Below are 14,614 nucleotides of genomic sequence, written 5' to 3'. Positions count from 1 at the left end.
AAGGACCATACAAAATAAACAGTGTGTTGCCCAATGGAGCATATCATTTGGAAGAATTAGATGGCACCAAGCACGTGAGATTCATTAACGGCAAATATTTGAAAAAATATGTTCCTTCTTTATGGGAATGTGAATAGATAAAAGCGTAATCAAAACATGTTGAACGATTAAAAGATAACAAGGTCAGAGCGAAATACGTTCGAATAAAGTCCTTTATTATCAAACGTTCATTACAAAGTTACAAGATACAAATAATAGATGCTCTACAAGCTACAATTAAAAGTAAGCTAATCTCCCGGTCGATCGTCGAGTAAGAGGGTGGACTGGCCTCGCACCGCCTTCCTAAATGCATCGCTGCAATGGCGGGCAAAGAGGCTGAGAAGCACTCTCAGCAAGTAAGGTGGCCCGCAAGCATCCCAAAAATTGCCTTCTATCATCGAACTCTTTGTAAAGGACAAAGAGACAATGGGAAAAACTTTGATGGGAAAAACTTTGCTGCTGGCCAAAAAATATTTCCTATACCTCCCATACCAAAGGTGACATCAAGGAAAATAGTAAAATGGGTGGACCAAACAATCCATTTTTATAGAAGATGAAAGTTTTGGATTGATTGTCAGAATGCCAAACAATAGCAGCAAATTGGTTTCGAAGAAGAAAATGAAAATGAAGATAGAAGATGGAAAGTGCGAAGCATACGTACATTTATAGGGGGGTGGAGATGAAGAGACAGAATATGAGCAGCTACATTCTGCCTAGTAAATGGAATTAAGTAGCCCAAAGTCTTGGGAAAAGAGGTGGAAATATCAAGAGAAAATGTGCAAGATTTTTAGCACAAAGCAGTTAAATGCTTGAAGAATTGGCGATTAAAAGACAAACGTCAAATAAATACACAAGAAGTTAACATATATGTTCATTAATGATGAACAAGGTTACAAAGGGAAAGTTAAATGCGAAATTGCAAAAAGAAAAGTTAAGGCGTCATATGTCTTAATTACAACCCACCCCATACTAAACGAATTCATTCCCTAAGTTTTCCCCAATCCTTATTCTGCCGAGAGGAAGTGATGTTCAATTCGGCCACGACATTATTATCAACTTCCAACTTCTTGTACTGCTCGACCAAAAACTTAGTTCGCTCAATTCTCTGGGAGGCGTTACGTTTTTTAGCAGCCATTCTCGCCTTGCAGTCGTCCATTTAGGCTTGAAGTTCCTTCATATGAGCAGCCAAACTAACCATCAAAGAGTCTTCAATCATGACTTCGAAAAAGATTTCTTTCAACTCGTCCTCAGCCTTATTGATCTCCAGACGCAAAGACTCTTTTTCAGATACGGCGCGAAGATATTGAGTACTTTTGGCCTTCAGTTCAACATTCTTGGCCAGCAAGGAGAGGACCTCGAAATGGATAACTTTCAACGTCGCTTTAAAATCGGCAGAAAGATTAAGCGACGGAAGTGTCAGTGCTTGCTCCAACTTCGTATTCAAATGCTCAAGCTTATCCTTATGTCTGGCAGCACTAGCCTTACCAATGTCCATATCCATGAAGGACACGTACTCAAATATCGACTGCTTGAGGAACTTCAAATCTTCCTCTGAAGAAGTAGCAGGACGACCAGATGGAGTAGGGCGAGATGTCTTGACTTGTCCCCAGGAAGCGAACAAGTCTTGGATGGAACGCACAATCTTGTCAGCATCCTGCAAAGAAAATTGCCAATATTGAAGATTCTCACTACAACGAACAAGATGGAAGTAAAAGTGAAGCAAAGATTACCTCATCAATAATCGTGGAAGATGGCATATCCTCAGCCAAGTCTGCCACATGTGACTCCACCATTCGTGAGCACTTCCCCTTATCTGAGCGAGAAGATGTTGCCACAACGGGCAGACTCATAGGAGCATCTGCAGAACTCAAAAGTAACAAATCAGAAGCCAAAAACACAAGCAAAAGTAAAGCATAAAAAAAATTGAATTACCTTCTGTTTCGATGTTTGGGGGGTTGACACCCTGGGAAGAAGGTGGCTCTTCCATTGGTTGTGATGAGGATTCTGGGACTGAAGATGTCTCTTTAAGCGTAGTCCCTTCATCAGCTGGTTTGGATGAAGCAGCCTCAGCGGAGGATGATGGAGCAGGAGCTGCCGATACCAAAACCTTTAAAGGAGAGGCTGAACTTTTCTGAGAAGTCCAAATAAATCATCAACACACAGAAAAGTTTCAAGTATGGAAAAGTATGCTTGTGAGTAAACCAATTTAATTACCTTCCTCCTGATGATAAGAGGGGTATCATCATCATCATCAACATCATCCTCCAGAATGGGAGATGTTGAGGCTGGCCGTTTGCGGCTTGGGGCACTTTTGGCTGCAGTAGGCTTGGCAGGGAGAGAAGAAGATGGACGAGCAGACTGTTTAGCGCGACGAGGAGGAGAAAGACTCCGGATGGACAAAGGAGTGACTAAAACAGAAGGAGAGGAAGAAATGCTTGGCTGGTCCAGTGAATGAAAGGCACGATTGGCATCAGTCGCAAACAATCTGCGCTTACTGACGCCTAGAGCTGTTCAAAAAGGGGATGGATGGCATGGCTAGAATTGAAGGGGGCTAATGAAAAATAGCTTGTTAAAAGAAGATTGCGAGCATTTATAACCTTTGCCTCCACCTTATTAATAATATGGAAGAGGTCAATCAAGTTCCTTGAATAGTAAGGAGGAACAGGCCAAGTTTGGTCGAAACCAAGTTGGCGAGCAAAAAATTGGGGAGCATATATTTCTACCCCTGCCTTGGCATTGGTCCCAGTCAAAATATCATGAAATAACTCCCTCCCGATTAAAAACTGGATCCAAATGAGCAGAGAGGTGCTCGCGCTGTCTATAGTGGAGGGATGATGCACATAGTTTGGAGTCAAAAATGGAGGAAAAGGAAAGAAGGAAAGGATTGAATCCAAAGAATAAAAGAATAAAAAAATGTCCCTTCTAGACATATTTACAAGAGCCAAGGGCTCAATGACTAGCCCATAGCAGCTAGCAGAAGAACGAGAAATTGATGGAGCACCAAGCAATGGAAAATAGGATCTCAACCACATTTGAGTGAACCAAAGAGGTCCATTACCAGTGGGAGATGCACCATTCTTCAATTGAGTTTGAAGAGAAGTCATGCCTCTATAAAGGGCAGCCAAAAAGAAAGAACATAAATTCAAAGGCTTGCCACGCGTCAATTCGTGTGCTATGGGTAAATAACTCAGGGAGGGCTTTATGCTTGGCACACACAAAGAAAGGCCACTCGCTCAGTATGGGAAGGCTCAGCGCTCGAATGATTATGAAGGGTTTGCAGGCTTGAATAAGACTCGGTAAGGTTTCTACCAAACTTTGGGGCACCACCAGAAACCAAGATACCAGGAAAAATGATATCGCCCAAAGGTGGCAAATTCACTAGGGCCCCAACATCCCTTAAAGTAATAGACATGGGGCCAAGAGGGAAAATAAAGGTATTATACTCAGAAGACCGAAAACTCAAAACGATCGAAAAAAGTGCTGAATCAAAAGTAGGGGGTTGAAGAGAGATTTCTAACAAATTAGAAATCCTAGCATTATCAAAAAGTGCCTTAGTAAGATCATGGTCCACAAGGCGAGCATGCCACATACGGAAAACTACATCAGATTTAGGCCAAGTGCGAATACCTCTTTCGCGAAGTGGCCCCAGCGGCAGAGAGTTTAGAAATGGAGGGCCTTGAGTACAAGGAAACAGCTGGCCCACCGCCGCCTGTTCGACTGCCTCTGCATTGTTGAAGAAAGGACCTAGGTAGAACTCATTGAGTTCGACATTGGCAGGCGCGAGAAAGTTCGGAGTTATGTATGGACGATTCAGAAGTTTCTGAAAGTCATCAAAACTAAAGGAGTCGCCAGATTGAGATTGTGAAGTAGCCATTAGGGATGAAACGAAGTTTTTTCAGAGTTACGTAATAGGGAAGCAAAAAGATGAACAGTAAATCGTGGGAGAGAAACGCGAAAAAGTGAGGCGTGATTTAATAGTGCAATGAAATGGCGTGTTTGGGGATTATAAGGGTTTGCAAAACGTCGCACCTTTTCAAGTTATGGAAGAAAACAATGATTGAAATTCTTGGGAATTTCGAATGTTGCTGAAAACACAAAGTGAATATGGCAAAATTTAATAATTGGTATTAATTCTGTCATATTGGGGGATAATTGTTGACACATAAAAATTCAGCCCAAATCGAACGGCCCAAGAAATGAAGCCCAGTTGGAGGATCCCCAAATTAGATAGCCCAAAGAACGAGCCTAATTAGACAATTCAAGATGAAGGCCCAAATAGGGAAGCCTAGGAACGCGGTAAGATCATCGCTCAAGTTTGCAAGTCGCCCAGAATCTAAGTGAATTGAGTGCCATGCAGTCGCCCAGAGCTGTTACTCTATTCTTGCCCAAACCTTTGAGTCGCCCAAGGTCTTAGCAAACATGAAGTGTTGTGGTTATCAAGAAGTGCAGTTATCAAAGCAGTTATTAAAACAGCCCTATCACGTTCCACGATTCAAGGAACTTAATTGAAGACGGTTGAACGACAAAGAGTAATGGCAGCAGTTAAAAAAGGTAGTTCCATGACAAGTTGGCCATTACGAGAAAAGTGGACAGTTATAGAACAATCCAGCAGTTTTTAGGCGGTTGATCACAAAGAGATCATTCAAGGAATATAAAAGGAAGGAAGGACATAGAGCAAAGGAGACCGAATCAAAAACTCTCAAACAAAGAACATGTAATTTTAAATTTCTTAGCTTAGATTTAAACACTTTTTTCAGTAACTCGTGTGCTTGCGCCCCTTGGAGGCATTCTGTTTTTAATTTCCGATTGTAAAGTCACCGCCAATAAAGAACACCCTTTTTTGGGACTTTGTCTCAAGAGGTTTGTCCCTTACACAATCGTCTGATCCTTTTTAATTGTTAGCGACTAACCCGCGCGAAACACATACTTACATTTAAATGACATTAATAGATTTATCAACTTAAATGACAATTAAGATGGCAAATAAAATAATGTCATCTAAATATCACACCATAGCTTACCGGTAACTGTAAGCACCACTTATGAATAACATTATTCTACTTTCATGAAAGTAATTGATTTGTGTGCATTAACGCATTATATTCGAATCCCTCAACCAACTCGAGTGCTAGAGAGCCTTTGCTAGTGTGCCTCAATGTCACCTAATTATGTATTCTTTTGCAGGTCAATCTCCAAAATCTACAATGCATGAAGATTCTTAAACCTTTTAAATGTTAGTCGATTTTGACGTCAACTATAATAATGGAAATGATGCTTTTAGTCAAAGACTAGGTGTAAGAAGTCACTTATCCTTATCCATATCAGTCATCTTAGATATAAATTACACTATAAACGATTTTAATTAAGTCCTGTGTCTTTGAGAAATTATATGTGATTTTCTTGAATCTTGACATTGGATTGATCATATTCTTTGTAACGTAGAAATGAAATGAGAGGGAAACTCTTTTCATGAAAAACTGGAAAACGGCTCAATCTCTAGTAATTTTTGGCAAAACCAATTCAAGTAGTATTTGACTGAGATTAATCTATTTTTGTTTGTTTGATTAGTTTATGTTGTCTTATTGACAGAGATTAATTAATTTTATTTTTAAGTGACGGTTAAACAAAGACAGTCTCATAGGAGTGCGCATAAACTCCCATGTTTTAACACCGAAAATAACAAAATATGGAGACATGTTACTTGTCGGTAGAAAAACAATGGCCAGAAATCAATAGATTGTCCTAACTTTTTCATTAGAAATGGCAAAAATAAATCTTACACGCAAATTCAAAATTTTTCTTATTTTTAATTGCACATTCTTTATCAATTTACTATTTCAAAATGTATTCTCAATCAAAAACGAGGCTCAAACAGGTGTTAAATAAGAAGTTAAAATTGTTGGTCGAATTTTATCTCGTACTCAAACAGGCCTAAAAATAATTAATTGTTGGGATAAAACCAAAAAGATAAGAAACGATTAAAAGTGTATTTCACTAAATTTAAGTAGTCTGTTGTACCAAATTTAGCACATTAAACTAAAATATCGTAATAGAACTAACAAATTAATAAATTCTATGAATTATTATGTTGACCACGGTCCGGTTCATTGTACCTAACTAGTTTTTAAATGTACCATGAATTGAAGCAATCACCGGACAAGCATGCTTAATTGGAGGAAACTCAAGTTACCATGCCTTTTTTAAAAGGCAATGCAGTTTGTTTCTTGAATTCACAGCATTTTCATAAAGGAAAATTCCTAATCTGTGGGCCTCTTCATGTGAGGGGGCTGTTAGAGTGTACAGCAAGTGTAGCCCTTTCATAAATTGACATGAATTGATCAAAGTAGCTGGAGGATTTTTAGCTTTGATACTAGACAGAGATCAGAAACATACTACAAGTAATAATCTAAAAAGTAAAGATACAAACATGTCACAATCCGATATGAATTTATTAAACACGTAACTTAATAATATCAAAAAAAAAGTTAATATATTGATACATACGTGACTTTGATTTAAAATCTTTATAATTTTATATTTATATATTTATTTCTTGACTTTATACGTTTTCAATATATGACTCGTCACATGGGATGTCCCAGACTTTTTCAAAGAGTGCCCTAAATTAAATACACGTGTCAGAGACAGATACTGTCTTAATAGGAGTGTCCGTAAATGTATCGGGGATGAAGAAGTTAGGTAGCAAGGCTTCATGCCAAAAGCAAAATTGGAGTTACATATACTTTTGGCACTTCTAGGCACTGGAGAAAGACTAAGATTCTGTTCAGTTTTCCATGAAAGCTATTAGGAGGGAAAAGTCCAACGTACTGACATTCATCTTGTACATATATCTGCAGTTTCAGTTACATTAAACAACCTAAAAGCGTCCGAAGACATCATAATTCAGACATATTTATGCTTTTCAGCATTACAAACTGTAAAGTGAAAAAGAAGAAAAGAAAATGATTGCTAAATCTTTGACCAACATGCATTTTGCCATTGGCTATTTTTCAACAGATCGTACTGAAAATATGTTTGGCTAGACTTTTAAGTTGCTTATAAGTAGGAAAAAAAAATAGAAAAAAACTTTAAAGTTATTTTTGGAAACTTATTAGTTCATTGGACTATCTGGTTTGATCTTCCATAATCACTACAACTGGAGTCTGGAGAGAGGAGTTATTGATAAACAAACAATCTACAGTGTAGACAAATGGGCTCTCAAGTTTGGTATTTCCTTGCAATCTTCACTCTCATAACCACAGGAGAAAGCAGGCAAGTTAGTAGTGAAACCTGCCATCCCAATGACCTCAAGGGTTTAACAAGATTCAAGGCTGCGATTCGGTTGGACGATTCAGGGCGCCTCGGGAAATGGATTGGCCATGACTGCTGCAAATGGGAAGGCATTTCTTGCAGCAACACAACTGGTAGAGTGATACAGATTAATCTCCCAGGTTTTTTCACTTCGTCAGATGATTCTCCTGTTCAGACAAGTATGAAAGGCTATTTGTCTAATTCCATTACTCTTCTGAGTTCCCTTGAAGTCATTGATCTCAGTGGACTCGCTGGCCTAACTGGTAACATTCCTCCATCTATCGGCTTCCGTCTACCAAAACTCAAAAAACTTTCTCTTTTCGGGAATAAACTCGAAGGTCGACTACCAGAAAGCATCGGTAAGTTATCCAATCTTGAAGTAATGTATCTTCATGAGAACAGTTTTTCGGGTTCTCTCCCTGAAAGCCTTGGAAACCTTAAATGTCTCAGATTCTTGGATTTGCATTCAAATAGATATACAGGTCTTATACCAGACTCTATAGCGAATCTGACACATCTTAAAACCTTAAACTTTCAGAACAATTTGCTGTCTCAACATATACCAGATAATATTGGTGATTTGCAGGCTTTGAAAGAGCTAGATCTATCAAACAACTCATTAATTGGAAGGGTTCCTTCTTCCATAACTAAATTAAAGGCCATTTCTGTTATTTACCTAAACAATAACAAACTTGAAGGGGAGATTCCACAACCCTTTAGCTCTGAGCAAATGCCTGCACTACGATTCCTCAGACTGCACGATAATCTACTCATGGGCAGAATACCTGACTCTTTAGGATACCTGACCTCTCTCGAACGAGTTTCCTTGGCGAATAATAAGCTCGATGGATCGATTCCTACCAGTTTAGGAAATCTTCGGTCTTTAACAGAGTTGTATGTAAATGGAAATCAATTATCCGGACAAATACCAAGTTCATTAGGACAACTCTCTCAGCTACTTATACTAAATATTTCTAACAATATGATTCAAGAACCATTACCCCAAGAAATGGCTTCCCTTATAAATCTTCAAACGCTTGATCTGTCTTTTAACAGATTAAACCTTTCTTCGATCCCTGACTGGCTCCTAAAATTGCCATCACTGTCCCAAATTCGCTTGGCGAGCTGCAGAATTCAAGGCGAATTAACAGAATATTTGCAATCGACTTCGAGTTCACTGCAGGTGATGGATTTCTCAGACAATAATCTTACTGGAAACATACCTGCACTCATCGGGAGCCTAACAGAACTCTACTTACTAAACCTTGGGGGCAATTCTCTTGTCGGAGAGATTCCAAGTACGATCACAAACCTAGTAAACCTCGGAGTAATAGACCTTCATGCAAACAAGCTAGAAGGTTCTGTACATTGGGTTTTTGAAATACAAACCAGATTTGGTGGTGGATCACTAACATACATTGACCTTTCAGATAATCGTTTCTCAACTGGAATTGAACAGATTGGCAAGGGGATGCAACAGGAGATTCAGGACCTAAATTTATCGCACAATTTCCTCAACGGTAAAATGCCTACTTCCATAGGAACATTAGGATCAATGCAAATTTTGGATTTGAGCTACAATAACATAGAATCTGAATTGCCACCGTCGTTGGGGAATGCAACTTCCTTGGAGAGGCTGAAGCTGCAAAAGAATTATTTGACAGGTAACATACCTAATGAATTCCTGAAGCTGAGAAAACTGGAGGAGTTAAATCTTTCAAATAACATGCTCATCGGAGAAATTCCTTTTGGGAAACCTTTGATCGATTTTCCTAAAAGCTCTTACTTGCAGAACACCGGTTTATGTGGTAAACCCCTTTCCCCCTGTAGAGCTTGATCTTCAGCTTCCTTTTCTTGAATAGCAAAGTCAACACAATGTAACTTTTGTGTATTGTTTGAAAAGCTCAAATAATTTGACAGAGAATGATATGCAAGGCCGATAGAGATACACAAGCAAATTTTTAGATTTCTATTTTTTTTTTACAGGCCTAAAATGCAGGCACAGTCCATTTACACCAATAAATACAAGGTAGAATGGTAAGCATATACAAATATCTTAGATCGGAGCTGCACCTAAGTATTTCCTATAGTCAGACTTTCAAAAGAAATCCACCATTATGACAGTGAGTCAACAATCACCATCAATTCAATGGAGTGAGATTCCAACATAGCAGAATTAACTTGTTGAATATTAGCATTCTTTTCCAATATATGCTCAACTTTATACCAATAAATGTTTCCAATGATAGGCAATTAAGATAAACAAGCGTCTTCTGAGAGAAAGAGTATAAGATGTATCATTTTAGCCATCTCATTGAGATTAAGATGTTCCCACACTCTCTATGGACCATGGATAAAGCATCATATACATGTAAAGTGATAATGTGAAGGCACATGTCGATATTTAACTATTGAAAATCGAGAGAGAGAGAAGGACTAGATACCAAAAAAATTGCATTTATTCATCATTATCCCTGATGCTCACGCTATTTGAACACCTACTCAAGAGGTGCTTGAAAAGACCTCAATTGTTGGTAATTCTTATAATTGATTTCATTCAACCGTATACAACACAAGATCTGCTCAGGCAATTCTTCGGCTTTGTTACCCTGGCATTTAATAACAGAAAGCATATATTAACATGACAAGTCCACCAGATTTCTTGGAAAAGTAGAAGAAATTGAAATAGAACGTGAAGTACCTATTAAAATTTATCAAGTATTTAAAATATAAGCACTTGCCTGAATTGTAAGTCCAACGTCCAAGACACATAGCTTTAGCCGATCCATGAATGTTTCAAAACCTTTCCTAGAAATGTAGCTGAATCTATGCATATCCAAATCAATCTCAAAATAATTTTCACCCTGCAAAATCAAAAATAGCCCTGAGATTCGAAGAACTTGCTCCTAGTTAGTGAAAGTTATGGCTGTAATTTTTTATGCAAAAATTCCCTTGAATCTGACCTAAAGTTTATCCCAGGGAAATGATAGATTAATATTCACCAAGACAATTCCAATATTGGACTTTTGTTGTCTCTTAAAACCCAGTCATAATGAAATTAGCTACTGGACAATGGGCTCAAACTTACCGAGTAAAATTCATGTTGCGGACGTGAAAGAACGGGTTTCTCATTGTAGGCATTCATGAGCTTCCTCTCTGCTGCACCTAGAGGAAGGTCTTCAACATTTACAACACGACCCAATATCTTTAACCTTTCCCTAAAGGGTACATCCGTCTCTGCACGAAAACCTTTAACTTTCTCTACTTTGTCATCAATTAAACTCTGCATACGAAGAATTGAAAATATATACGTGAAAAAGAAAAAAAAAGAAAAAAAAACAAGCCATTGAATACAGTGACTCAAAAATTCCAAGAACACAGTAAAAAACAGAATTTGTCAAGCAACAAATGGAACAATCATGTAAGTTCATAGAATAAAAAAACTAAATTGAATTCATAAATTTCAGCTTACCCTAATATTTTCTTGAAACAGGGCCGAAAGTTCCTTAGTATAGGTTTCGGAAAGCTTAAAGTACAGAACAAAATTTATTCCTTCCCCGTCTGTTTCACACTGGAACATTGCAGCAGGGTATAATGGTATCTGTAAAATGAAAGAAGCACGCCAATATTACTCTAAAGAATATAAAATCAGACAGTCACTTTTTAAAGCATAGAGAAGCAATGTGCAAAAGAGTTCGGAGAGAAATTATCACATTCAACTGCTTATGATACAATACGTTAAGAAACAAATTTGTCTTAAATTTGAAATGAATGTAAATGTCAGAGAATAGCAGAATTATTTGCAAAAAAGAAGAATTGTATTCACAAGTGGGTCGGCAATATAGTAAAATAAACATATCAAACCCATTTTTGCATCCAAGTCACTCTAAATAAGGTATAGGTGGTAATACCTGAACATTCACAACGAGAATGGGTGGAAGCTTCGCTGAAGAATTCATAAAAGGAAGTTCCACAAACCGAGCAATGTGATCAATTTTTCTCGGAGATAAAAATACATCAACGCCAAAAGGATAATATGCAGCATAATTTGAAGCATGCACTTTCCTTTTATCCCTGCAAAGAAATTGTTCCACATGAAAGAAACATAGAAAAAATGGTTATTGATAGGAAGCGGCAAAACGATTCATGGACACAAAGTCACCAGTGGAAATTATCAGTCAAAATGTTAAAAAATGACTACAATTCCTTACCTGAAATAGGTCTCTCCCCTAACCTTGAAAGTACCTGGGTCAATGTTGGACCAACTATCATTAACTCTCTTCCCAAGGGGACAAAATGGTACTTGTGAACCAGCTATTGGTCTTTGCAGAAGTACCTTTGAAGAAACTGCAAATCATAAAAGAAAAGACATTCATATTTCATATAACACGATTATCGTGAATGAATTGGGGCTGTTATGAGAAGTTCAGACAAAAGAAATTATCTAAATCCTCAGCCCACAACTTCCATTATTGAAACTTTGATTTGATGAAGTAATAACACAATACAATAGTGGGTAAGAACAATATTAGATGTTATACTTCTCTTGTTGATCAAGAAATAAATTTTTGCGGAACGAATGTGGTAGGATCAACAATATGAAATGCTCTAGACTAAACTGAAAATCCGAGTATTTGACGCTAACAATCCGAGTACTCACGTAAAATGCAAGCAGGACGTCCTTCACTTGATTTGAAGGAGAGTCTCAAGGCAGCCTTTTTCCTTGCACTTGTAGGACTAGAGCTTAGGGATACTCTCTTTTCAGTTGAGGGAACTGTAGAAGCAAGACAAGGCAAACAGTTGTTCGGGAGAATTCCTCTATTATCCAACAAGCCAGCATTTTCTCCAGCCGAGCACAAGATTTCATCGATGAATACTGGTTCCATCTGTGGTTCATCAGATTTCACTCGGAAATCAGGATCACTGGGATGAATTGAACTTCTAGCTGTTCCGTTGACAGATTCGCGAGAAGAATTTCCCCTTGAAAAGTCCCCTGTCTGTTCAAGGGAAGAAACATGTCGAAAATTGGCATCACCATCCTTTGGAGAAATGGATGTAACATCAAAGCCACTTAGAGAGAGCATGTCTGAAGAAATAAATCATGTTCGAAGTTTAACAAGAAACATCAATATTCAGTTGTAGCTAGCAAATCATATTTCAAAATACCATCGGGAACGCTTTGATAATCTTCATCGCTACAGTCAGATTCAAGTACAGTAGCAGGATCAAACCATGATTCTTCAACACTCCCTGGTAGTGCCATCATCAAGCAAATAAATGCTTCTAGTCAATTACATTTCGAAGTAACTCAAGGTATAAATGATGCATATTTATTTGATCAGGGATAAAATCAAAGTGTGTTTCATCATATACCAGTGTGTAATTACGAACAAATTTTTTGAAAAAAAAAAAATGGCTAGAATTGGAGTGAAAAGTAATTATGAATTCCTGTGATTGAAGCTGTAATACTCTATTGTTCAATAACTAATTTAAAAGCTGTGCTAAGAATGTAATACACTATGAAAAGAAACTACAAAGATATTTACATTTTCCCTTGACAAAGACCATTTGAGTGATTTGACGTTTCCTACTTAACAATTTCAGAGACAACTGTGTGCATGTGCGTGCGCAAGTGCCCGCGTGCACGCAGACTCGTCCCCAAAGCTAAGCAATGATCAGCTTCTTCAAATAATATGCTCCATTGTATGTATCAACAACAAATGCTTTTTACTAGATAAGTAGCTCAATCTTAAGCACCATAATTATATAAATCTTCACTTTTCGCGATCTTTTCATCATTCACTATAACCTAAGAACACCAATTATGAACTCTGATGCACAAGATGGTCCTAGTCCAAATTTCATATGACAAGTTTCAAGAATAACAAGTTTATAGCTCAATTAAGGTGGCTTCAACAAATCAATCACTCAGAAATGGCTCGCAAAGATGAATTAATCTCCTGCTTCTTTTGTGTCCAAAACTGAATATTTTGAAACTTCAAAGTAACATATGCCAAGGTAGACAACACAAGATGATCTCAGAGTTCCATTCATATCCATTTTTCCATTGCTTCTTTTTCTCAAAATTTTATTTTTCCAGGCTTGAGTTCCTCTATAATCCTACATTTTGTTTCACCAGTGATACTCTGCTTCATAAATTATAAATCACAACCTCATCAATTAAATTACTTAATCCCCGACCCGAAAACAGATGAAGAAATAATCAACACCATCAATAAAAATTACGACCCAATTATACATCAAAACTCTAAACACAGTGTAACACACACATACACACAGAGAAAGAGTATAACCATGAAAAATGGAACTGTCGACCCGATCAACTTTATCCAAGGATCTATCATGTAAATGAGTAGTATCACTTTTCCTCACAGTTTTTCTTCTCTTTTCATGTTTCTTCTTCTTCTTCGAAACTCCGAAATCACCTCCTACACAATTCTCATGCTGAGATACACATGCCCCCATCTATGATCTACCTATCTTCAAATCCTCCTCCTCAAAACAACGTTAAATGTATTACAATAAACAAAAGTGTGGAGAAATTACTCACAAACATACAAATTTATATACAAAATGATGCAAGAAATCATTCTAGAGAGAGAGAAGGAGGAGAACACGATCAACAACCCTCCTCTATCTCACACACACACCCTCTCTCTCTCTCTCTCTCTAAATAATATTTTCCCTTTTTCACACGTTATAAAGACACGAATTGATCAAAACCCATAAATGCTTGTGTTTTTTGCGTGTGAATAAGTAATTTTCATAGCACAACCAAGAAATCAAACCCAGAAAAAGAAGAAAGTCAAATTATAAAACTAATAAGTTTGTGTATAATCTTTTTACATGGACAAAAAGATAACAGACAAATCGGCGACGGCACATATTTTGTGGCGGGTGTTGAAACGTGGAGGAAAATGGCGAATTTTAGGAGGTCGATTTTCGTACGTGTTGATGTATTTCTGCGAGATTTTTAACGTTAGAATCTCAGCTGTCACTTCTCAGCCAATAAAATCGAACGCGACAATGAAATTCATGTTTTATATATACAGAATTATACGTACATACGTACACTAATTCAAATATTAATTTATTAGGATTGCATTGGCACGTTGTTTACTCTTCTGTGAGCTGAAACGGCTGGCCATGATGATTACAAAGTTATTGGCAGTATTGGTATTTCTTTTCCTTTTTTAAATTTGTCCCATTTGTTAGGAATTTAGTTAATCATGCAAAACGAAAA

The 14,614-nt window shown here is 37.5% G+C and overlaps 2 protein-coding genes across 4 annotated transcripts; one reads left to right on the top strand and one right to left on the bottom strand.

The window, feature by feature from the left end:
* The first annotated feature begins 6,834 nt into the window (after positions 1-6,834).
* Positions 6,835-9,308, top strand: LOC111387952 (probable leucine-rich repeat receptor-like protein kinase At1g35710). The gene has a single exon (XM_023012585.1). It carries the CDS (start codon positions 7,250-7,252, stop codon positions 9,185-9,187), a length of 1,938 nt encoding a protein of 645 aa, XP_022868353.1. The 5' UTR covers positions 6,835-7,249; the 3' UTR covers positions 9,188-9,308.
* On the bottom strand, positions 9,137-14,363 carry LOC111387953. 3 transcript variants are annotated; one of them, XR_002701483.1, is made up of 10 exons: positions 13,665-14,363; positions 12,517-12,600; positions 12,011-12,436; positions 11,562-11,697; positions 11,262-11,424; positions 10,823-10,951; positions 10,439-10,633; positions 10,092-10,214; positions 9,795-9,959; positions 9,137-9,203 (listed from the first exon to the last, which is right to left on the bottom strand). XR_002701483.1 is itself a non-coding variant. In XM_023012586.1 (9 exons), the coding sequence occupies exons 1-9, from the start codon at positions 13,834-13,836 to the stop codon at positions 9,849-9,851; spliced, it is 1,539 nt and encodes a 512-aa protein (XP_022868354.1). In that variant the 5' UTR covers positions 13,837-14,363; the 3' UTR covers positions 9,639-9,848. The 3 variants fall into 3 exon arrangements, 2 of the variants coding, with proteins under 2 accessions (XP_022868354.1, XP_022868355.1); XM_023012586.1 differs by lacking the exon at positions 9,137-9,203 and having other exon boundaries at positions 9,639-9,959; XM_023012587.1 differs by lacking the exon at positions 9,137-9,203 and having other exon boundaries at positions 9,639-9,959; positions 12,011-12,347.
* Between the last annotated feature and the right edge of the window lie 251 nt (positions 14,364-14,614).

The sequence above is a fragment of the Olea europaea genome, unplaced genomic scaffold (genome assembly GCF_002742605.1).
Source record: "Olea europaea var. sylvestris unplaced genomic scaffold, O_europaea_v1 scaffold439, whole genome shotgun sequence".
NCBI lineage: Eukaryota > Viridiplantae > Streptophyta > Magnoliopsida > Lamiales > Oleaceae > Olea > Olea europaea.
Note: the sequence above shows the minus strand (reverse complement) of the source record. Positions and strands in the feature narration are given on the sequence as shown.